The sequence below is a fragment of the Pongo abelii genome, chromosome 19 (assembly GCF_028885655.2).
Source record: "Pongo abelii isolate AG06213 chromosome 19, NHGRI_mPonAbe1-v2.0_pri, whole genome shotgun sequence".
NCBI classification, from domain to species: domain Eukaryota; kingdom Metazoa; phylum Chordata; class Mammalia; order Primates; family Hominidae; genus Pongo; species Pongo abelii.
The window spans coordinates 89,917,818-89,943,544 of record NC_072004.2 but is presented as its reverse complement, the minus strand read 5'-3'; the positions used below and the strand labels follow the sequence as shown (position 1 = coordinate 89,943,544).

At 48.0% G+C, this 25,727-nt stretch overlaps 1 protein-coding gene across 1 annotated transcript; it reads left to right on the top strand.

The window, feature by feature from the left end:
- Positions 1 to 442: 442 nt before the first annotated feature.
- On the top strand, positions 443 to 9,182 carry CD300LB (CD300 molecule like family member b). Its single transcript, XM_002827798.4, has 4 exons — positions 443 to 607; positions 5,856 to 6,185; positions 8,273 to 8,345; positions 9,020 to 9,182. Exons 1-4 carry the CDS (start codon positions 457 to 459, stop codon positions 9,180 to 9,182), a joined length of 717 nt encoding a protein of 238 aa, XP_002827844.2. The 5' UTR covers positions 443 to 456.
- The last annotated feature ends 16,545 nt before the right edge of the window (positions 9,183 to 25,727 follow it).

Here is a 25,727-nt window from a genome sequence, read left to right as displayed (position 1 = left end):
ACGCAGCTTGTAGGTGGTGCTCGTGGGGTTAGAGCCAGGTCTGTCTGACCCAACAGTCTGCATGTTTATGCACTTGGCTATAACACCTGAACAAATGCATCTTCAGGTGTGCCCAGCATGACCCATCTGACATCTGAGTTGGGTGTTCCCTGCTGCTGGGACCCATCACTGTGGTATAGAACAGCTCTGAAATTGACTCCCAGAGTGTTATACCCCTTGGACCCAAGGCCTGCTAGGCCAGATGCCCCCCACCCCACCCCTTCTGCAGACGTATCTCCCCCTACCCTAAAGACCCTGCACAGTCCCTTCCCTCCTCTTTTTTACATAGTGATGATGCTCAAGCCCTGTGGCCCAGCCCTGCCAAAAAATGACACCTCTTTTGTTGAATAATTAAAAGCAGGAACTACCCACTCTATAAAAGGAAGTGAATGAGTAAGAAAGTCAAAGGCGGTCTAGATGCGCAGAAGGTGCAAGCCTGAGCTCAGGCAGAACTTCCAGAGTGCATCTGGGATCTGCATTTGCCACTGGTTGCAGATCAGGCGGACAAGGAGCCGGGAAGGCAGAGCCATGTGGCTGCCCCCCGCTCTGCTCCTTCTCAGCCTCTCAGGTGAGTGGGGCTGGGGCCTTGGGCGCTTGGTATGACAGGGGCAGGGCAGGAGGCAGAGGGCATTTGTCCTTCCACATCCAGGGAAATGAGAGGTGGCTTTGTGGAGTCATTCGACAAAGGTGCACTGGGGACTGACATCGTGTGCTTCGGGGCCTGAGGACATCAAGAAAAAAGAGGAGGAGAACTGGCCGTTAAAGAAGACTCCAGGCTTGAGGTGGTGGCTCACACCTATAATCCTAACACGTTGGGAGGCCTAGTTGGGAGGATTGCTTGAGTCCAGGCATTTAAGACCAGTTTGGGCAACATGGTGAGACCTCGTCTCTACAGAAAATGAACAAAAATAAGCTGGGCGTGGTGACACGTGCCTGTACTCCCAGCTAGTTGGGAGGCTGAAGCTGGAGGATCCTTTGAGCTCAGGTATTCAATTCTGCAGAGTTATGATTGCACCACTGCACTCCAGCCTGGGTGACAGAGCGGGACCTTGTCTCAAAAAAAAAAAAAAAGTAAAAAAACTCCAGATGGCTTAGTGGGTGGGACATACACATAAACAATGAGCGATTGCAGGACACAATAAGGCACTGGTGGAGGTGTGTGTGGAGGATGAAGCAGTTCTCTTTGGTGACTAGAGAAAGACTCACGAAGCTGTGCACTTGATGTGCCTTGTAGAAGGAAGGTCAGTCTCTGAAGCAGAGCTGAGAGGAGAATACTCTAGAGAATTGTGTGTGTGTGTGTGTGTGTGTGTGTGTTGGGGGACCTGTGCAGAGAGATGGAGGCTTAGAAAGAATGGTGGATTCATGCAGAGGGAGCTGTCAGTGTGCAGGATGTCTTGGAGGTGGCGAGTTGGATATGAGGTTGGAAACACAAAAGACAGGATTATGAAGGCCATCCATGCCAGGCTCAGGAGCTGAGACTTTCAAAGAAAAAAATTCTCAAGAACCCAGGTGGAAAGTGGGAAGGGCTAGATGATCTTCTCCATGGCAAACCTTGGTGGACACCTAGAGGGCATTAGGGGACAATCTAGAATTTTACGCAGGGTGTGCAATGTGTGTGGGCCACACAGTTTTCTCCTGGAGCTTAGGGACTGACCATCTGGCACAGATAGAGCAGTCCACAGAAGGACAACAGGAAAGAGCACGGCTGGGGAGTTCTGAGACCCGACTCCAGTCCTGGCTGGACTTCAACCCTTCAGCCCGTTCAACAGGGCTCTGCTCCAAGCTGACGGCTGCCCTGTTATTTCCGTCTCTATCGTTCGTCATACCAACTCTTGACAACACATAGAAGCCTAATTAATAGTTCCAGCCATCATATTCTGTGGTTAGAGAAACCCCCACATATTTTTTTAAATGGGATTAATTACATCGTGAGCCCTTTACAGTTTGAATGACTGAAGCTGGGATTGATGGCACTTTGTTCAATGCAGCAGCATCTCTTTTCTGCTGTTAGTGATTGCTGACAAATCCAATTTATGTTTTTGGGTATTCTGTTTTTGTCTTTGTTTTTTGTTTTTGAGACGGAGTTTCACTCTGTCACCCAGGTTGGAGTGCAGTGGTGCAATCTTGGCTCACTGCAACTTCTGCCTCCCAGGTTCAAGTGATTCTCCTGCCTCAGCCTCCCAAGAAGCTGGGATTAAGGCGCCTGCCACCATGCCTGGCTAATTTTTGTATTTTTAGTAGAGACGGGATTTCTCCATGTTGGCCAGGTTGGTCTGGAACTCCTGACCTCAGGTGATCCACCCACCTTGGTCTCCCAAAATGCGGATTACAGGCATGAGCCACCGTGCCCGGCCCTGAAAAGATTTTTAGATGCTCAGGGCAGGTGCAGCTGATCGTAAGGAGGAGACAGTCTCAGTACCCAACTTAGGCAGCGGTATGGAGAGGAAAGCAGAGGGAGCTGTCAGTGTGCAGGATATCTTGGGGGTGGCAAGTTGGATATGAGGTTGGAAACACAAAAGACAAGATTATGAAGGCCATAATCCTCAGGAGAGGAGAGTTGGGGAGGATGCTGCTGGGGCTGGGACGACCTCTCCAGATGCCACTGTTATGATCCAGGCACAGATGAAGTCCTGACCTGTTGATGAGCTGTCACTGACAGAGCAAACCCCAAATGTCTGGTGTTAGACATACATCCAAGTCTTCTTTTAAATTTAAAAATAAACAATTTTTTGAAGACAGTGTCTCACTCTGTCACCCAGGCTGAAGTGCAGTGGTGGGTGATTATAACTCACTTCAGCCTTGAACTCTCAGGCTCAAGCGATCCTCCCACCTCAGCCCCACAAGCAGCTGGGACCACAGGCATGCACCACCACTCCTGGCTAATCTTTTGCTTTTGCAGACATAGAGTTTCACCATGTCGCCCAGGTTAGTCTGGAACTCCTGGGCTCAAGCGATCCTCCTGCCTCAGCCTCCCACAGCTTTGGAATTACAGGCATGAGCCACCTTGCCCAGCCTACACACATCTAAGTCCTATTACCACCTTCGAAGTAGAGCGTAGCATGACTGTCTTATGAATAAGGAAGCGAGACTTGCAGAGGTTAAGCAACTCTGCCAGGGTTTCCCAACTAGTTTAGCGTCAAGTCTTTCTGCATCAAAGCTCACACTCTCTCTGATATCATGCTGTACTCATGGCCTGCGATGGCAGAGACTGAAAGAAGAAAAAAAAACCCTGAGGCGCATCTCTAGGATAGAGATGACTAAACGCTACCAATCAGCTCTGGGGGCTGAAGGAGAGGACAGCATGAAAGAAAATGCCAAGCTCTTCTGGAAGGCTGGGTGGTGGAGCTGCTGGAAGAGAATCAAGTTGGTTCTGCTGATTGAATGCTATGTTAATTTCCAGTGGCTGCTGTAACAAATTAACATGAACTCTATGCCTTAGAACTGCACAATTTCATCATCTCATTGATGCTTCTGAAGACCAGAGCCTGGCGTGGTCTTACTGGTTAAAACTGAGGTGCAGGTAAGGTTGGGTTTCTTTAGAGCAGTGGTCCCCAACCTTTTTGGCACCAGGATCCGGTTTTGTGGAAGACAATTTTTCCACACCAGGAGTGGGGTGAGGATGGTTTGGGATGATTCAAATGCATTACACTTATTTTATACTTTATATTACTATTATATTGTAATATATAATGAAATGATTATACACTGCACCATAATGGAGAATCAGTGGGAGCCCTAAGCTTGTTTACCTGCAACTAGATGATCCCATCTGGGGGTGATGGGAGATAGTGACGCATCATTAGGCATTAGATTCTCATAAAGTGTGTGCAATCTAGATCCCTCACACACGAAGTTCACAATAGGGTTCTCACTTCTATGAGAATCTAATGCCGCCACTGATCTGATGGGAGGCGGAGGTCAGGTGGTAGTTTGAACAATGGGGAATGGCTGTAAATATAGATGAAGCTTCGCTTGCTTGCCCGCCGCTCACCTCCTGCTGTAAGGTCTGGTTCCTAACAGGCCATGGGCCGTTACTAGTCTGCGGTCCTGGGGTTGGGAACCCGTATTCTAGGGGACAATCTGTTTCCCTGCATTTTCCAGCTTCTAGAAGCCATCTGCTTTCCTTGGCCAGTGGCCTCTTCCTCCACTTCAAAGCCAGCAACAGAGCATCTTCCTATTGGACTCTCCCTCAACCCTCTTTCACTTAGAATATCCATGGAGATTATTCAGGATACTCTTCCTGTCTCAAGGTCCTTAACTTCATCACATCTGCAGAGTCCCTCTGGCCATGTCAGGGGACATATTTGCATGTTCTGTGTATGAGGATGCCAACACCTATGGGGGACATTATTCTACCAATCACAAATGCAAAGTTCAAGAAAACTAACACAGCTTCAAGGAGAAGGCCCAAGCTGTGAGGAGGCGGCATCTGCCTGGGGAAATAGATCTGGCTCTCCCCACCCTGCAGAGACCCCTGGCCTGGGCCTGAAGCTCTGAGGCCAAGAGACAGTCAAGAGAGGCTTCCCCTGTGATTCTCTGACCCTTTATCCGCTTCTGCGTGATCAAGAAACCCGTGTCATTGCCAAGGAAAGAGCCTATCTGCACACAGACTAACTGGAGTCAATCAGTGGAGGCACAGACTGCCATTTGATTGTGCTCACCTCTAACCTGTTCAGCTTTCACCAGGCCTTTGTTACTCTTGCCACATCCAATTGCACCACTAGAAAAAAATACCGAAGGAGAGTAGTTCAGGGTGGGAGAGGAAGTGCATTCAGTTCTGCAACGAAGGAATCTGGGGTGGAGACATCCAGCGTGTCTTTGTAAATGGTGGGCTAGCTAAGGGGAGTCTGAGCTGCAAATATGGATTTGGGAATCATCAGGAAACAGGTAATCATTAAAGCCATGGAAATAGAGAGACTCCCTCCATGGAGACTTGTCAGGTGAGACAAGATGAAGGCTGGAGAGGGAACCCTGGGTACCCCCGCAGTGTGCTGGGGCTGGCTCACAGGAGCTGGCTTGGGACGTCTTTTCCCAGCTCTGTGTCCAGTAACATCACATGGATTACCTGACATCTGCCACCTTGGGAGTATTTACACTATGGAATTTGGTAAATATTAAAACCAGATTTTTTTTCTTTTTCTTTTTCTAGACAAGAGTCTCACTCTGTTGCCTAGGCTGGAGTGCAGTGGTGCGATCTCAGCTCACTGCAACCTCCGCCTCCCGGATTCAAGCAATTCTCATGCTTCAGCCTCCCGCATAGCTGAGACTACAGGTGACTGCCACCACGCCCAGCTAATTTTTGTATTTTTTTTGTATTTTTTGCGTTATTGTAATTTTTGAAACCCAGTAAAGACTGGGTTTCACCATGTTGGCCATGCAGGTCTCGAACTCCTGACCTCAGGTGATCTGCCCACCTTGGCTTCCCAAAGTGCTGGGATTACAAGTGTGAGCCACCGTGCCCGGCTCCTAAACCAGAGATTTTTTTCCCCCAGAGGGCTGGTTAAATATTTGGCTCCGATGAGAACAGCATTGAAAGGACAAGGAAAGAAGGTGGTAGGAGACCATGGTGTCACATACTAAGCAGGTCTAGAAGCTGGTGGGGGACTGGACTGAGAGGGAGATGGGGATGAGGAATCGGGTGTTCTAGAGACACACTTGGGACTCTTAAACACCAAACTGGCTCAGGCAACAGGAGCTGTATCTTGGGATTCTGTTTTCCAGGCTGTTTCTCCATCCAAGGCCCAGAGTCCATGCGAGCCCCAGAGCAGGGGTTCATGACGGTGCAGTGAGCCATATCTTGGGATTCTGTTTTCCAGGCTGTTTCTCCATCCAAGGCCCAGAGTCCGTGAGAGCCCCAGAGCAGGGGTTCGTGATGGTGCAGTGCCACTATAAACAAGGATGGGAGACCTACATCAAGTGGTGGTGCCGAGGGAAGCGCTGGGATACATGCAGGATCCTCATTCGAACTGGAGGGTCGGAGCAAGGAGAGAAGAGTGACCGTGTGTCCATCAAGGACAATCAGAAAGACCGCACATTCACTGTGACCATGGAGGGGCTCAGGCGAGATGACACAGACATTTACTGGTGTGGGATTGAAAGACTAGGAACCGACCTTGGGACTCCAGTGAAAGTGATCGTTGACCCAGGTAAGAACTTTCTCATCTACACGAGGAGGCCCTGGAGCTCAGGGCTGGGAAAGTCAATGCTCTTACCTGCTCCCCACCAAGGCTGAAAGGGAATGATGGTGAGCCTAAGAGAGAGAGAGAGAGAGAGACAGACAGACAGACAGACAGACTGACTGGGAAGGAGGTGACAGAAACTAAGGGAGAGTGGCGGCCAGCATCGCTCTGCCATCTCAGTCCCTGAGGTCTCTCCAAGGAATCCAGGTGGGGTTTGGGATGGGGGTGGGAATGGGGACCTCAGCTTTGGTGACTGGTGGCCCAGCCCTTCTCATGACATGGCAGAGAGGGAACCTAGAGCGGCCCAGGGTGTCCTAGTATTGAGTCCCAGTAACTGCACCAACCCAGAGTAGCTCTGGGCATCTTACAATACCCTCCTCTCTAAGTCCCCAGCTACCTGCTCTGCTACTTTATCTGGCTGTGTAAGATGAGCACGGGGTAAGAAAGCTCCAGAGAGGTGCATGGGTGACAGTGGACGCTTTAAAGCGAAAGGATGGCTTCCATCACGGGCAATGTCAGGGACCACTCTGGCTGCCCTGGCGTCTCCTCCATGCCTTGGACTCCACTGACGGACTCTAGGGTCGTCCTGCTGCTATTGCTGGAGTCTTGGAAGCAGCCGCCAACCCCCACTTCCACCCACACACCCGTACTCAGTACTTCGTCAGCTCATTGTCCACTCGGGTCCATTTGGTGGTGATGTGGAAATAGACAATGCCGGCTTTAGAACAAGCCTGTGTACTGTTGGGGTTGGGACCAAAGAGGCACATGGACACAGTGGCTGCAGCTGGGTAAAGAGGAGTCCAGAAAGGGTCAAGCAAGACTTCCCCAGGGCTGCCAAGTAGGGGAAGCCCAGAATATCTATGGGGGCAGAGAGGGGATTGAGCAAGACATGCAGGCGGTACAAAGAGACAAAAAACCGTGGCCAGTGTGGAGCTTTAGGGAGAGAGATCTTCCAGAGTCTTGGGTGGGGGACCTACAGGGGTACCAGCCTGTAAGACGATCAGGGGCTTCATAGGAACTGTTGTGACTGGAATTACCTGCAGCTCAGACAGGAGCCCACCTAGTGTGGCCAAAGCCTGGGCCTTTTTTGTTTTGTTTTGTTTAATTTTGTTTTGTCTTTTGAGACAGGGTTTCACTCTGTAGTCCAGGCTGGAGTGCAGTGGGGCGAACTTGACTCACTGCAGCCTCGACCTCCTGGGCTCAATCGATCCTTCCACTTCAGCTTCCTGAGTAGCTGGGACTACAGGGGCACATGACCACGCCTGGTTCATTTTGTATTTTTTGTAGAGATGGGGGTTCACCATGTTGCCCAGGCTGGTTTCAAACTCCTGGTCTCAAGCGATCTGCCTCCCTTGGTCTTCCAAAGTGCTGGGATTACAGGCGTGAACCACCGCACCTGGACAGCCTGGGACCTTTGAGAAGAATTTGCTGGGGCTGAGGACTGAAATAAAAGATCATGTTGGGTCATGGATACTCAGTGCCAGGCTGGGCTCAGGGCCCCCCCCACCAGACTGCCCCCAACAAATTGCCTATATAGTTGCTCCTAAAAATGTTCCGTTCCTCATAGTCGATGTTCTCTAGTTAAGTGGAGTGTGCCCTTTTCTTCATGAGCCTTCTGGAGTCCCCTTTCCCTTTTTCTGGACTACTCCAATTTCTGGACAGCCCATTTCCAGAATCTTCTCTCCTTAAGCCCTGCTCAGGCACCACTCCAGTGGAAAAGACCAGAATTATTTCCCCATCCAATAGTCCCACTTGCAGGATAGATGGAAAGAAAGTATGAAAAAACCTCTCTCTCCCAGAATAAACTACAGTGCTTACTCCTATTTAATTTTTAATTTTTCTTGCCACACCTGAACATGATGGGGAAAAATGTCTGTGTGTTGAGATTGAAGTGACTCAGTAGAAGCACGAGGGGCTGTAGCAGGAGAGAAAAATCCTCCTACTCCAGGGAAAAGGGTCTTCTGGTGAGGGCTGGAAGGGTCGGGTGGCTTTGGGACCCATGCATGAGCTCCCAACTGTGCTAATAACCCATGGCTGACTTTCCCTGTGTCTAGAGGGAGCAGCTTCCACAACAGCAAGCTCACCTACCAACAGCAACATGGGGGTGTTCATCGGCTCCCACAAGAGGTGAGTCATGTGGTTCTTTCTCCTGCCCCTACCTGGGGTCCCTCCTAAGGGGAAGCCAAGCCTGGGAACTCCTGCCTGTCACCAAATGCCAGCACCTGTTCTAGCCAGAGTCAAGGCCCCAAGCCCATCCTCCATCTCTCTCCTGCCCCCAACACTGCAATCCACCATCTCCCCACTCTAGCTGTCACCAGGAAACCACTCTGCAGAACTCTTCTCAGTGAGCATCATCCACCCAGTCAATCGGTCAACCTTGCATTGGTGGCCTCATGGGTGCCAGGGGGAGATAAGATACCACCCTCTGTGGTGCAAGACCTCAAGGGACACAGAGCAGAAGGGTGATTTACCAGCCTGGAGCTGGCATTAGCAGGAACAGAGGCAGGAAACACAACCTGTATTTGGTGACCTCTGGCACTTCTGTTGAGCTATGTACTTTGGGCAAAGAGGGTCCCGGAAGGTGATGTTAGAAAGGAAGACAGGCCCCGTGCAAAACCAGCCAAGGTGACTGTTGGAGGAGCCCTTGAGGTTGAACCAAGGAGGAGGTTTACAGGGATCTTCAGAGTGGGGCTGCCTGGCCCAGGGTCACAGGCTTTGGCTGGTGGCTCACAGGGTGAGGGGATGGGAGTGACATGGCCTGGGGATGCCCAGGGCTCTGACCACTGCATCCCCTTCCCCAGGAACCACTACATGCTCCTGGTATTTGTGAAGGTGCCCATCTTGCTCATCTTGGTCACTGCCGTCCTCTGGTTGAAGGGGTCTCAGAGGGTCCCCGAGGAGCCAGGGGAACAGCCTATCTACATGAACTTCTCTGAACTTCTGACTAAAGACATGGCTGCTTAGAGAGATGGTTCTGCAGAGCCTTCCTGCCCTGGATCACGTTTCCAGAAGAGGCTTGGGCTGTGGAAGGAACATCTCCGAGTCCTCAGGTTGCAGCGACTGAGATAGGGGCCCTGGGCCTCTGCCCTGGCCTTGGAGCTGGTGGGCACCTCCCTGTTCTGCACAGCTGAGGGACTTAGCCGGGTCCTCTCCCAAGCCACCATCACCTCCTGGGGTGCCAGCACCTGTTCTCTTGGTCGGGAGCTGTAGAGATGGAGCTCAAGCACTGGACGACTCTGTCCCCACTGCTGGAATAACTCGGGCACAGAGCATGGGACCAAAGTACAGAAAGAGGTTGGGGGAGACCCCCCAGCCCTAGACTTCCATCATTCCGGAGACCAACTCAACACTGTCTTTGCCTGAGAGCCTGATATATCCGTTTTTTAAAAATATTTTTTTCTAGCAAAGTTGGGTTTTAATGACTTATGTTCATAGGAGACCTGTCTGATCCCACACACAAGGAGGGTGATTCTGGGATGAGTTCCTGGTTCTAGGGCATGAGAAGCTGGATGGACTCTGTCCCCAGGGAGGACATGGCTCTGAGTCCACAGGGCTGAGGAGGCAATGGGAACCTCCCTGGCCCAGCCCAGTGCTTGGCCTCCCCTTCCCACCTCCTCCTCCTCCTGGATCCCCAAGCTCCCTGCCCACTCCCCCACCTCCGAGGGGCTGCAGCTTGGGAGCCTCCTCAGCGTGACAGCTCAGGTCTCCTCCCCAAAAGAGCCTGTTGGACCTCAAGAGCCACCTCCAGGTAGGGAAGGCAGTAACGAAAACCGTCGCAGGAAATGGCACCCTCCCTTTTCAGTGATGTCGAAATCTTGTTACTAATTAAAACTGTCCTAGGGAAGTGGTTCTGTCTCCTCACAGGCCTCACCCACGGCGATGAGGCCCCCGAATGTGGTCACTTTGTGCTGTACGGGTGAGGGACCCTCACACCAAAGGGACCTTCCCATGTGAGATGTGTTCCCGCCCCCACCTGCCCACATGAAAACACACCACACATGTTCAGCATGTTGCCCTTTGGACACCCATGAGGACATCTCCAACCTGCTCTTGGTTCTAATAGGGAGTCCTGACTGTCAGCAGTGGATAAAGGAGAGGGGACCCTCTGGTCCCTAGCATGGCACCTGGAGCCTCCCCTTCCCACTGCAACTCTCTAATCCCCTCTTCTTGTCCTTCAGCCAAAGAGAAACTTTCTCTGACTTTGAACTGAATTTAGGGCTCTGGCCAATGATGGGCCTGAAAATTCCATAAAGGCCAAAGAGGAGAGTTTGAGCCCGGCTAAGATCCCCTCAGTCATTCTGTGAGGGACCAAGACCTACAGTCCACCAGCCCCGGGGCCCTGCCTCCTGGAATGCTTTCCTGGATCCAGCATCCCAAAGATCCGACCAGACGCAGGGAGGACGGCACCGCTCCGCGGGAGGGAAAGCCAAACCATGGTGCTTCACCAGCTGGACTCAAAGGGGCGAGGGGACATTGGCGCTTGTCAACGTGATGTCATTCTTTTCCCACCGTTTCTTCCTGTTGATATTCAATGAATCCCTCAATCTCTCTGGAGCTAGTGTGGCTGGGTTTTTATTCTTGTAGCTCTGTTAAGGAGAATCCACTGGAGTAAAGTAGGCATCTATTGTCTGTCTGCCCAACTACCACCCACCACGCACGCCCTTACACCACCACCCCTTGTACACATCTCTAGGAAATACCCCTTGGGGTTCCAACACAAGCTGACAAGCAAGGCTTGCCTAATACGCCCATTCTCTGGGGTAGGGAGAAAGACGGAAGTCAATAAATGAGTCACTAGTGCTGGCATTGCATTTTCCAGCAAATATGTTTCAGTTGGGAGCTTGGAGCCAAAGCCGTCATGCCCTTAAATAGCCACAGACCATGAGGATTTGGCATATGCTGATTTTCACACTTAATGGAACCAAAAGTTAGTGACGGGCTGGGCATCGTGGCTCCCGCCTGTAATCCCAGACCTTTGGGAGGCTGAGGCAGGTGAATCACCTGAGGTCAGGAGTTCAAGACCAGCCTGGCCAACATGGCGAAACTGCTGTCTCTACTAAAAATACAACAATTAGCTGGGTGTGGTGGTGTACACCTGTAGTCCCAGCTACTCAGGAGGCTGAGGCAGAAGGATCACTAGAACCTGGGAAGTGGAGGTTGCAGTGAGCTGAGATCGTGCCATCGCACTTCAGCCTGGGCGACAGAGGACAGAGCGAAACTCTGTCTCAAAAAAAAAAAAAAAAAAAAAAAAGTTAGTGGGCAGGTGTGGATCTTGCTCTTTTAAGAAAAAAGCACAGCTTTTCCTTCCCCATGAGGCCCTTCCCACAGGCCTTTACTTCTGAACAACTGCACAGCCACACAGGAAGTTCAGAGCCGAGGGCAGCTGGCTAGGGGCAGTAAAGAGATAGCAGCGGGAAGGGCCCTCACCAGAGAGGCAGACATGGGTTCCTTCTTCTTCCCCTTTTTAAAAATTGTGGTAAAAAATGAACAAACAAAAAACACCTAACATGAAATCTGCCCTCTTAACAAACTCTTAGGTGTGCAGTAAAATATGATTAATTATATGCACATTGTTGTACAGCAGAGTTCTAGAACTTTCTCACCTTGCATGACTAAATCACGCCCATTGAATAGCAACTCCCTCTCCCACTCCTCCGCCAGCCCCCGGCTGCCACTATTTTACTTTTTGCTTCTATGAATGTGACTAGTTTAGTTACCTCATGTAACCAGAACCATGCAGCCTTTAACCTTCTGTGACTGTCTCATTTTAGTTAGCATAATGTCCTCAAGATGCATCCATGTTGTTGAATACAGCAGGATTTCCTTCTTTGTTAAGGCTGAATAAAATTATATTCCATTGTAAGATAAAGAATACATGGCACATGTACATAATGGAATACTGCTTAGATGTAAGAAAGAACAAAATTCGACTGGGTGCGGTGGCTCACGCCTGTAATCCCAGCACTTTGGGAGGCCAAGGCAGGCGGATCACGAGGTTAAGAGATCAAGACCATCCTGGCCAACATGGTGAAACCCCATCTCTACGAAAAATGCAAAAATAGCTGGGCCTGTTAGTGTGCGCCTGTAGTCCCAGCTACTCAGGAGGCTGAGGCAGGAGAATCGCTTGAACCGGGAGGTGGAGGTTGCAGTGAGCCAAGATTGTGCCACTGCACTCCAGCCTGGCGACAGAGCAAGACTCCATTTAAAAAAAAAAAGAACAAAATTCTATCTCTTGTGGCAACATGGATGAGCTTGGAGGACGTTATGTGAATGAAATAAGTCAGGCACAGAAAGAGAAATACTGCATGTTCTCAAGTTGATCTCAAGACATGGAGAATAGAACAGTGGTTATTAGAGGTGGGGAAGTGTGTTGGGGGTTAGGAGATAGCCAGAGATTTGTAAACAGATACAAAAGTACAGCTGGATAGGCAGAATAAATCCTCGTGTGCTATAGCACTAGGGGGTGTCTATAATTGTCAACTTATTGTATATTTCCAAATAGCTAGAAGAGTAGATTTTGAATGTTTCCAACACAAAAGTGAGGTGATGGATATGCTGATTACCCTTATTTGATCATTATACATTATATACATGTATCAAAATATCACAATTTGCCCCATAAATGTCCGATTATGTGTCAATTAAAAATAGTAATAATTTTTAAAAGAAAATAAATAGAAGAAAAAACTGTGTTCTCAGCCTACTTTCAAGCACACTATAAAATATTTTTTTCTCATCCCTCACTAAACTATCATTCCATTGTGTATTAGCCTGTTTTCACACTGCTGATAAACACATACCCAAGACTGGGCAATTTACAAAAGAAAGAGGTTTATTGGACTTACAGTTCCACATGGCTGGGGAGGCCTTACAAGCATGGTGGAAGGCAAGGAGGAGCAAGTCGCATCTTACATGGATGGCAGCAGGCAAAGAGAGAGAGCTTCTGCAGGGAGGCTCCCGTTTATAAAACCATCAGATCTCATGAGACCCATTCGCTATCACCAGAACAGCGTGGGAAAGCCCTGCCCCCATGATTCAATCATCTCCCACCAGGTCCCTCCTACAACGTGGGAATTATGGGAGCTACAAGATGAGATTTGGGTGGGGACACAGAGCCAAACCACATCACATTGTATGTACATATCACATTTTCTACAGAGCCAAACCACATCACATTGTATGTACATATCACATTTTCTTTATCCATTCATCCATTGATGGACATTTAGGCTGTTTCCATCTCTTGGCTGTTGTGAATAATGCTGCTTCCAATGACCATAGGCATGCAGATAGCACTTTGCGATCCTGTTTTCAGTTTTTCTGGATAAATACCCAGAAGTGGGACTTCTGGATCATATGATAGTTCTATTTTTAATTTTTTGAGTAACATCAATACTATTTCCATAATAGCAGCTACACCATTTTACCTCCCCACCAATAGGGCACAAGGGTTCTAGTGTCTCCACATTCTCACCAGCGTTTGTTGTTTTCTGTTGTTTTATACATGTTGTTTCTATACATATATATATATATACAAATTCTCACCAGCATTTGTTGTTTCTGTTGTTTTATACATGTTGTTTTTATACACACATATATACACACACACAATGACTATTCTAACAGGTGTGAAGAGATATCCAATTGTGGTTTTAATTTGCATTTTCCTGATAATGAGTGGTGTTGAGCATCTTTTCATGTATTTATTGGCTATTTGTAGATTTCCTTTGGAGAAATGTCAAGTCCTTTGCCCATTTAATCGGGCTTTTTTTTTTATTGTTTTAGGAGTTCTCTCTATATTTGGGATATAATTCCTTATCAGATATGTAATTTGCAAATATTTTATCCCATTGTGTGAGTTGCCTTTTTACTCTGTTGATATTGTCATTTGGCGCACAAATTTTGAAATTTTAGCCAGGCATGGTGGTTTGCACCTGTAATCCTGGCTACTCAGGAGGCAGAGGTGAGAAGATCACTTGGACTCAGGAGTTTGAGGCTGTGGTGCGCCATGATCATGCCTGTAAATAGCCACTGCATTTCAGCCTGGGCAGCATAGCAAAACCCCCATCTCTTAAAAAAAAAAGATACGAGTCAAAAATACATAATTTAAATTTTCATTAAGTTCCATTTGTCTGTGTTGTTGTTGTTGTTGCCTGTCCCCTCAGCATCATGTCTATGAAATCACTGGCAAATCCAATGCTGTGAAACTTTTGCCTTGTGTTTTCTTCTGAGAGTTTTATGGTTTTAGATCCTACATTTAGATCTTTGATCCATTTGAATTAATTTTTGGCTATGGTATTAGGGAAGGCTCCAATGTCATTCTTTTGCATATGAATTTCCAGTTTTTCAATTATTACTATTTTTTAAAAAAATCATTTCCCTTACTCTCAAGTAGGTAGTTTCTAGTCCAAGATTTTATCTGGGAGGTAGTGCCTTTGAGTATTCTGATCGTTAAGTGGAGTCTCAGACACAGCGCCCATTTTGGGTGGCCTAAGCCTATTGCTCCCCCAAGCCCTGCAGTTCATCCCCTAAATACTAGCCTCTCTGTAAGGTCAGCCACTGATCAGGGCAGCCACTGCTTCTTCTCTTGTTTCACTGTTAATTGCTGATTTGGGGCTTTTGGTTTGTTTGTTTGGCCTTGGTGGTGTCCTTGGGATTGGTTGATGCAAGTTCCTTCTTGCTCTGTGGTCATGGCCTCAGCACTGTCTCCATCCTAAGGCAGCAGAGAGAGATCTCTGAAGTAGGCAGCAGAGAGAGATCAGCCCAGACACCAGACACAAGGACTTCTGAGGAAGAAAACCAGACCACTGATTCCAGAAGTTTCCCAGAGTCCCCCCCCCCATCACATCCCCTCGATGTCTCATTGGCTGCTTCAGACTCTGGTGACCACCCCTAGCTTAATCACTGACAAGGTGATTGGGACCAGCTTCCAGCTGGGACTATCTTCCCCTGATTCACATTTGGAAGGGTGGATGGCCAGACCTGGTGATGGCTCCATCCTGGAGTGGAGTTGGGTAGGAGGTGACAAAAACGCCTGCTGCAGAAGTCTTGCTGGACCCCGCCCCATTCTGAGCCTCCTCCTGGGTCTTTCTGGACGACTGTGCCTCCATCTTTGTGAACACAACAAGCTCCTGCCCTCACACCCTCTCCTGAGGCAGGTTGGAGGGGTCTCTGTGGGCTGTAGCATCAGGAACTTGACCCTTTCTCCCCCTCCTCAGCTTCTCAGCTCCATCTCCTCCAGGGCCACAGCAACTTTCTTTCTGCAAACAGAAGGCTCTGCAAGGGCACAGGCTCCTCATAGCTGAAGTCCTGTGCAAGCCAGCATCCCCCACCATCATCCTTTTGTCTCAGTATTAACCAAGGCAACTGTACCACTGGCAGAAAAAAAAAAAAAGTACTTTATGTTTAATACTGAATGTCAACTTGATCAGATTGAAGGATGCAAAGTATTGTTCCTGGGTGTGCCTATTCGGGTATTGTCAAAGGAGATTAACGTTTGAGTCAGTGGACTGGGAAAGGCAGACCCACCCTCAATCCGGGTGGGCACCATCCAATCAACTGCCAGTGCGGCCAGAATAAAAGTAGGCAGAAGAACATGAAAGACTAGATTGGCTAAGTCTTCCGGCCTCCACCTTTCTCCCGTGCTAAATGCTTCCTGCCCTTGAACATCGGACTCCAAGTTCTTCAGCTTCTGGACTCTTGGACTTACACCAGTGATTTGCCAGGGGCTCTTTGGCTTTCAGCTACAGACTGAAGGTTGCTCTGTCAGCTTCCCTACCTTTGAGGTTTTGGTACTCGGACTGGCTTCCTGGCTCCTCAGCTTGCAAACAGCCTATTGTGGGACTTTACCTTGTGATTGTGTGAGTTCATTTTCCTAATAAACTCCCCTTCATATATATATATCTATTCTATTAGTTCTGTCCCTCTAGAGAACCCTGAGTAATACAAGTACTAAACTTTATTCAGCTGCCAATTTCTGTTCTAAATCTATGTTTGTCAGGGAACAACTGGTCTGCGGATGCTAATGGCTTTACCTTGGCTCTCCTTCCTTACTCACATGCAGGTAGTTTCTGGTCCACCATTTTACCTGGGAGGGAACGCCTTTGAGTATTCTGGCCGTAAGTGGAATCTCAGACACAGCTCCCCACTTTGGGTGGCCTCAAGAACATACCCAGGGAGGGAGTGTTCTAACCTCAGGGCATCCTCGGAGGCATCAATCAAAGACAGATGGGGCCGCAGGCCTGAGAGCAGAAAGCTGCAGAATTCTCCAAGGCACTGCTCAGCGTCCCCAGTCCGGAGGTCTCTTGTGTGTGGATATAGAATCTCGTGTGACCCTTTGACAGAGATGCCTCGTTGAGCCTTTGTGTCAGAGACACCACTTGTCATCCATTAATGATCAGCCATTTATCATGATGCAAGAGGAGGAAGAGAAAAGAGGGGGTTCCTGCAAGGCCAGAGCAGCCAGAGATGGTGAACGATGTCACCCAACATCTGGCTCCCAAGTTTATGCAGGAAGAAGGGAATGTTTTGCATCTTCTGGGGTTTCCTTTGGTAACGTGTCCCTGTGGTGGCCCTTGGTGTGCTATGATGAGCCACCTGCAGCAGTCAGCACTAGGAAGCCCCAGTAGAGATTGTGTTACCAGTGTCGCAGAGAACTGACAGCCTCTCCCCTGCTTGGTGAACAGGTGCTCCCCCTGGAATCATATGACATCAATGACCCATCACATGATCACCCATCACGTGACATCACCCATCAGATGATCGCCCATCACGTGTGTCACCTGTCACGTGATATCGCCTGTCATGTGACATCACCCATCACATGATCACCCATCACAAGATCACCCATCACATGACATCACCCATCACATGACCACCCATCACATGACATCGCCTATCACGTGATCACTCATCACCTGACATCACCTGTCACATGACGTCACCCATCACATGACATCATCCATCACATGATCATGTGTCACATGACATCAACCATCACATGACCACCCCTACATGACATTGCCCATCACATGACCACCCATCACATGACATCGCCCATCACATGATCACCCATCACATCACATCACCTATCACATGATCACCCATCACATGACATCACCCATCATGACAGCACCCATCACATGACATCACTCATCACATGACATCACTCATCACATGATCACCCGACACATGACATCACCCGTCACATGACATCACCTGTCACATGACCACCCATCACATGGCATCACCCGTCACGTGGCATCACCCATCGCGTGACATCCCCCGTCACGTGACATCACCTGTCACGTGACATCACCCATCACGTGACATCACCCATCACATGACACCATCCATCACATGATCATGTGTCACGTGACATCACCCATCACGTGACCACCCCTACATGACATTGCCCATCACATGACCACCCATCACATGACATCGCCCATCACATGATCACCCATCACATCACATCGCCCATCACATGATCACCCATCACATCACATCACCTATCACATGATCACCCATCACATGACATCACTCATCACATGATCACCTGTCACATGACATCACCCATCACATGACATCACCCGTCACATGACATCACCCATCACATGATCACCCATCACATCACATCGCCCATCACATGATCACCCATCACATCACATCGCCTATCACATGATCACCCATCACATGACATCACTCATCACATGATCACCTGTCACATGACATCACCCATCACATGACATCACCTGTCACATGACATCACCCATCACATGACCACCCGTCACATGACATCACCCATCACATGACATCACCCATCACATGACATCACCCATCACATGACATCACTTGTCACTTGACATCACCCATCACATGACATCACATGTCACATGACATCACCCATCACATGACCACCCATCACACGACATCAATGTCCCAAAGATAAGCAGAACACTAAATTAATTCTGTAGAGTGAATAGGTGATGGAAAAATCTAACTCTAATCATACCCTACTCACCAAGCAGGAAAGACATGCATAAGCTTCACCTGAAAGTCTTATTTTAGGGCATTGTCCTGACCACGAAGAGAAAAAACAAGGGCCTTGGAGAGGAAGGGCAGCAGGCCAGAGGCAGGAAGGAGCTGTAGCCAGGAGTCGGGAGCAATGGTGGGACATATGGGGGAGAAGGGGGACATTCTGTTGTTTATACCTGCATTCTGCTGATTATGGAATCAAGATGGAGCTCACAGTCCTATTCCCATCACTCTTTCAGCCAGGCTCTAAACATTTTATGCCACCGTTACCTCTCCTAATACTTAAAATTAAGACCTAGCGGGAGGGGTGACGGGAAAAGGTAGGCAAAAGAAAACGACAAAGGAGACCCAGGTTGGAGATAGAAGGGCTTCATCACAAGCATCCAGACCAAGGTGGTGGCCACAAGCCACATGTGGCTCTTGAGCACCTGAATACATGGCTAGCCTGTGTCGAGATGTGCTGTAAGTGTCAAATACATACTAGGTTTTGAAGACATTATGAAAAAATAAGTTAATTTAAAATATCTCCATTATCATTGAAATGATATTATTTTGAATGCTTTGGACTAAATCAAATCTGCAATGGAAATTCATGTGGCTACTAGAAAATTTAAAATTACACACATGGCTGGCATTATATTTCCATTGGACTGTGCTGGGCTATAGACCATGTGGTGTCAGGATTTTGCAGGAACTGGAGGGAGGTTCACGAGGCTGCCCCCAATCCTACTCCCTTCCAGCCTCCTGGAACTGGATGATGAGAGTGGAAGGGCCTGTCCTGTTCCCAAGTGGGGACATTTGGAAAGAAATGACAGTGACACAGCAACTCATAGCTGAGCACAGGCAGACTGGATGTCCACTGTATGCTAGACACTGAGCTGTGCTCTGGGGACAAAACATCATTCCCGCAATCAAAGAGCCCACACCCACAAGCCATCCTCTTTCCAGGGTGACGAGAGCAAAACTCTGTCTCAAAAAAAAAAAAAAAAAATTAGATAGTGATGATGGGCACACAATTTTGTGAATCTTCTAAGAACTATGGAATCACATGTTTTAAAAGGTTGAATTCTATCTGTGTGAATATCTTTTTAAAAAATTTGCTCCAAAAAAATTAAATACAGTGAATTGGTTTGGCTGTGTCTCCACCCAGATCTCATCTGGAATTTTAGCTCCTATAATTCCCATGTGTTGTGGGAGGGACCTGGTGGGAGATAATTGAATCATGGGGGCAGTTTCCCCCATACTGTTCTCATGGTAGTGAATAAGTCTCACAAGATCTGATGGTTTTATAACGGGAAACCCTTTTCACTTGGTTCTCATTCTCTCTTGTCTGCCGCCATGTAAGATGTGCCTTTTGCCTTCCACCATGATTGTAAGGCCTCCCCAGCCACATGGAACTGTAAGTCCATTAAGCCTCTTTTTCTTTATAAATTACCCAGTCTCAGGTCTGTCTTTATCAGCAACATGAAAACAGACTAATACATACAGTAGTGCCAAGATTGAGAAACCTTACTCTAAACAAAGAATGTGGCTGGGCATGGTGGCTCATGTCTGTAATCCCAGCATTTTGGGAGGCTGAGGCAGGATGATTGCTTGAGCCCAGGAATTTGAGACCAGCCTGTGCTGGCAAGATCCCCCATCTCTATAAAACATTAAAAATAATAAATAAATAAATAAATAAATAAATAAATAAATAAATAAGTAAATAAATAAATACAACGGCTGTGATTCCAGGAACAGAATATTTGGTAATGGAACACAAAGAAAGACAAAGGCCAGGCAGGCCATTCGAGGCACCAGTTCAAGTCTATGCCCATGAGCTGCCTCCTGGCTGCTCAGGCAACCTCCCAGGTAGCTGAAATCAGAAAAACAGATGAGGGTCACAAGCACTCAGCTTCCTGGAAAGGAGTGTCCCCAAATAAATCACTTGAGTTATTGTAGGTTCTCAGTCTCTCTTCTTGTCTGGATGGTGGTCGGGTTCTAGATTTGCAGGAATGAGGACCAGACCCAGGTAAATTCACCAAAGTCGTATCCCAAGAGGAGATCTCCTAACCATGGCCTTTGCATCGTTTAACTCATCAACCTCAGAAGCACTGGGGGCATTGATCCAACCACATGAAACCAGGTTTCCATGGCCAATTTTAGAAGGCAGAATCATCCCCAGGGGCACAGGTAACATCTATCCATCTGCTGGGCCCCAAGCCCAGCACATTCTCCTTGACTCCCACCTCAATTTCACCACTACATGTCCTCATTAAATCCCACAAGAGGGAGGTCAGAAAGAAGTTCTGAACTTTTTCTGACCTCCCTGTAGTGGGATGAATTGAGACTCAGCACAGGCAGTCAGGGGAGGGAAGAGGAACTTATATCATGGGTTGATAACAGCACTGCGTGACTTGTGCACTCGCCGCATTTTAAAGGCTGGCAGTACCCCATTTTCACAATGTCCATCTCATCTGTCCTCCCTGACAGCTCAGGGTGGTGGGCCAGGCTAGTCTTGAGTCCACACTGGACCAGGCTATAAATAGACTTGAGTCACCTTATTTGAGCTGAGTTCCTTTACCCGTGAAGTACCCTTTGAGTCATCCTTTGGGTACACCCCCTCACCAACCTAAACCTCAGTTTTTACAGCTGCAAGACGGATGGTGCATGACCTCCTCTTCCTCTTTCAGCTCCAACTTTCCATGACTCTGAGTCAGTTTCCATGACTCCCAGTTCAGGCCATTCCAGTCACCAACCAGGCTGGGCTGCCTCTGCCAGCACAGAATTTGAAGCTGGGGGGACTTGCTGCTTCAAAATATCTATAGTTAGAGAGTGGCTTTTTCTAAAGTCAACCTCTAAATCTCTGTCCCCAGGAGGAAGGATGTTTGCAATGACAAAGGGTGGAGGCAGGTGTTGGGCCCAGTACTAGGGCCCCAGTGATGGGTCCACATTTGAGATAACAGGGAGGCCAGAAGCTCTGCCCTTAGCACACCTTCCTTGCCAGGTGGAAGCTCACAATGTAGGCTTTGGAGGTCTGTTCCCTCAGGCACATGGACTCAGGCTGTGCTTCATGCGTGGGTCTGGAGTTTGGAGCAGGCCTGGAAGAGACTGTATCTCAGATTTGTGTTCTCCAGGATGTTTCTCACCCAGCATTTTGGACACTGAGCATCTGATTGTGAGGATGGAGTCCGCACACTGAATGCATGTGATTCTCTGGTGAGCAGTGTAACTTGAACCCCAGTGGAAGACTGCCAGGCCATGGAGGTGTTGGCAGCAGCCTGGGACTTCAGCTGAAATGTGGCTCAGGCCACAGGGTCAGTCAGTGCTAGAAGTGACGAGAGGCCAAGCATTCCCCAGAGGCTTCGTGGGGGGCTGCACATTCACAGTGACCATTTTGGGTGCCAACCCTCATTACTATGGATGAGCAGCATGGGAACCTCTGAAGCTGAGGTCCAAGTGAAAGCAGGAGTTTCTCCCCAGTAAGTGATGAAGTATGAGGTTAGAAGACTCTGGGGCCCTTCCTTCTCTAGGATTTTGGGAGAATCCTAGACTGCTGCCTAAATCCCTGTTCTTTCTCTCTGAGGCTTTTCTCTTCCACTCCATGGCTGGCTACATTAGAATGGGTGAGAAAATGAGGCATCCTAAACCTTTCAAGAGTAAGGTCACAAAGTCCCATTCAGGCCCAGGGACTTCCCTTCCTTGTCGCCTCAGTCTCATCCTGAGCCTCGTTCAGGATTCTGGGCCCAACTTCCCCTGCCTCTGAGGCTCCTAAGTCCCTCCAGAGGAGCAGAGACTGGTGAGATCTTCAAATCCTAATAAATGAGCCCCCAGGGTGGGGAGTAGATGCTTTGACATGTGGGCAGGGAAGATGCTGGGGTCTGGGGTTTTTCAGGGCCCCTGGATAGCACCAAGCAGAAGCAGCTGCCCCCTAATGAGAACATCCCTTCCAGGCCTCTCTCCTGTATGTGGCATCAACCTGAAAGCCCCTTCACATTAGGGGAAAGCAACAGGTTGCACATAGCCCTTGCTGGAATGCAAGTGACCCAGACTGGGTGACCCATCCTAGCAGTGTAAACCTTAATGGCTTGCTATCACATTGGTAAATCAAAGAGCAGGGATCAAAAATCAGGAGGAGGTGGAGCCAGGTGGCTGAATAAAAATCTCCAGCAGGCCAGGCACAATGGCTCACACCTGTAATCCCAGCACTTTGGGAGGCCAAGGTGGGTGAATCACTTGAGGCCAGGAGTTCGAGACCAGCCTGGACAACATGGTAAAACCCCATCTCTACAAAAAATAGAAAAATTAGCTCGGCGTGATGGCACATGCCTATAGTCCCAGCTACTCAGGAGACTGAGACACAAACATGTCTTGAATCTGGAAGACAGAGGTTGTAGTAAGCCGATATTGTGCCACTGGACTGTGCCTGGGTGACAGAGCAAGACTGTCTCAAAAAAAAAAGAAAAGAAAAATGCCTCCAGGGATTATCCTTCCCCTCCACCACAGGAACACTAAATTGAACCACTATCCATACAAGAAAACACCCTCATAGGAACCAAAAATAAGCCTGGATGCCAGCTCAGCCACAAGGGGTAGAGCACCAAATGGGCTCCTGGGGTCCCCGATCACAGGCGTTGGGTCCTGGATGACATTTCTGGACCTGCCCTGGGCCAGAAGGAAGCCCGCTTCCCTGAAGGGAGAGACTCAGGACTGGCAGTGTTTATCACAAGCTGACTACAGACCCCATGGGCCTTGAGTGAGCGTCGGCAGTAGTCAGGCAGTACTTGCTGCAGGCCTGGGGCAGTGGTGACCACAGGGAGAGACCCCTCTGCTTGAGGAAAGGAGAGGGAAGAGTGGGAAGGACTGTGTCTTGTGGCTTGGGTACCAGCTTAGCCACAGTAGAATACAGTACCAGGTAGACTCCTAAGGTTCCTGGCTCCAGGCCCTGGCTCTGGGATGGCATCTCCAGACCCACCTGGGGCCGGGTAAGAACTTGCCACCCTGAAGGGAAGGACACAATCTTGGCTGAATTTGCCATCTTCTGATTGTAGAGCCCTTGGGCCTTGAGTTAACGTGGGCGCTAGCCAGGCAGTGGTCACTGCAGGCCTTGGATGAGACCCAGTGCTATTCTGGCTTCAGGTCTGACCCAGTGCAATGAGTGATGGTAGCCATAGGGGTGCTTGTGTCATACCTCCCCCAGCTCCAGGCAGCTCGGCACACAGAGAGACCCCCTTTGTTTGGAGGAAAGTAAGGGAAGATAACAAGGGTCTCCGTCTGGTGATCCAGGAAGTTCTCCCGGCTCTTACCCAAGACCATCAAGACAGTACCTCTACAAATCCGCAAGAGCCACAGTGTTACTGGGCATGAGGGTGCCCCCTAAAGCCGATATAGCTGCAGTGACCAAAGACTTAGATTACAGCACCCAAGTCCTTTTGAATACCTGGAAAACTTTCCCAAAAAGGATGGGTACAAATGAGCCCAGACTGCGAAGACTACAAATAATACCTAACTCTTCAATGCCCAGAAACTCTTCAATGCCCAGACCCTAATGAACATTCACAAGCAAGACAATTCAGGAAAACATGTCCTCACCAAACAACCAAAAAAGGCACCAGGGACAAATCCTGGAGAAACAGGGATCTTTCAGACAGAGAATTCAAAATAGCTGTTTTGAGGAAGCTCAGTGAAATCCAAGATAACTCAGAGAAGGAATTCAGAATCCTATCACGTAAATTTAATGAAGAGATCGAAATAATAAAAAAGAATTAAGCAGAAATTCCAGAGCTGAAAAATGAAATAGACATACCAAAGAATGCATCAGAGTCTCTTAACAGCGGAATTGACCAAGCCAAAGAAAGAATTAGTGAGCTTGAAGACAGGTTATTTGAAAATACAGAGTCAGAGGAGACAAAAGAAAAAGAATGAGAAAGAATGAAACATGCCTACAAGATCTAGAGAATAGTCTCAAAAGGGCAAATCTAAGCATTACTGGCCTTAAGAGAAGGTAGAGACAGATCAGGATAGAAAGTTTTATTAAAGGGATAATTACAGAGAACTTCCCAAACCTAGATAAAGATATCAGTGTTCAAATACCAGAAGGTTCCGGAAACCAAGCTGATTTAACCCAAATAAGACTATCTCAAGACACTTAATAAAAAAACTCCCAGAAGTCAAGGATAAAAAAGGGTCCTAAAAACAGAAAGAGAAGAGAAATAAGTAACATAAAAGGGAGCTCCAAAACTTCTGACAGCAGGCTTCTTGAGGGAAATCTTACAGGCTGGGAGAGAGTGGTATTTAAAGTGTTGAAGGAAAAAACTTTTATTGTAGAATAGTATATCCAGTGAAAATACCCTTCAAACATGAAGGAGAAATACTTTCTCAGACAAACAAAAGTTGAGCAATTTTATCAACACTAGACCTGTCCTACAAGAAATGCTAAAGGGACTTGAGGTTAGGAATTTGAGACCAACCTGGACAACATGGTGAAACCTGTCTTCACTAAAAATACAACAATTAGCAGGGCATGGTGGCACATGACTGTAATCCCAGCTACTTGGGAGGCTGAGGCTCGAGAATCACTTGAACCTGGGAGGCAGAGTTTGCAGTGAGCTGAGATTGAGCAATGCACTCCAGCCTGGGTGACAGAGCGAGACTCTCCATCTTAAAACAAACAAATAAAAATAAATAAAAAAAGAAAGAAATGCTGAAGGCTAAAGGGAGTTCTTCAATCTTAAAGAAAAGGATGTTAATGAGCAGTAAGAAATCATCTGAAGGTACAAAACTCACTATTAATAGTAAGTACACAGAAAAACAGATTCTAACCTCTGAAATTGTGTGTAAATCACTCATATCTTGAGTAGAAAGACTAGAAGAAGAATCTATAAAATCTATAAAAAATAATAACTATGCTTTTTTTTTTTTTTGAGATGGGGTCTTACTTTGTCATCCAGGCCTGGAGTGTAGTGACATGACCTTGGCTCACTGCAACTTCTGCCTCCCTGGCTCAAGTGATCCTCCCACCTCAGCCTCCCAACTTGGCCTGAGTAGCTGAGACTACAGGTGCACACCACTACACCCAGCTATTTTTTGTATTTTTAGGAGAGACAAGTTTTTGCCATGTTGCCCAGGCTGGTCTTGAACTCTTGGGCTCCAGTGATCTGCCCACCTTGGCCTCCAAAAGTGCTGAGATTACTGGTGTGAGCCACCACACCCAGCCTAAAGCAACATTTAAGACATAGAGAGTATAATAAGGTATCAATAGAAACAACAAAAAATTAAAAAGTGGGGGGATGAAGTCCAAGTGTAGAGTTTTTTTCTATTAGTCTTATATTTGCTTGTTTGTTAGCTTGTTATTACAATCAGTGTTAAGTTGTCATCAGCTTAAAATAATGAGTTATAAGATATTATTTCCAAGCCTCATGGTAATATCAAATCAAAAACATACACATACAACAGATACACAAAAAATAAAAAGTAAGAAATTAATACATACCA

Coding starts and splice junctions, on each gene's coding strand:
- CD300LB (XM_002827798.4), top strand. CDS start 457: ATGCGCAGAAGGTGCAAGCCTGAGCTCAGGCAGAACTTCCAGAGTGCA. Junction 608..5,855: donor GCTCCTTCTCAGCCTCTCAG/GTGAGTGGGGCT, acceptor TCTGTTTTCCAG/GCTGTTTCTCCATCCAAGGC. Junction 8,346..9,019: donor TTCATCGGCTCCCACAAGAG/GTGAGTCATGTG, acceptor CCCCTTCCCCAG/GAACCACTACATGCTCCTGG.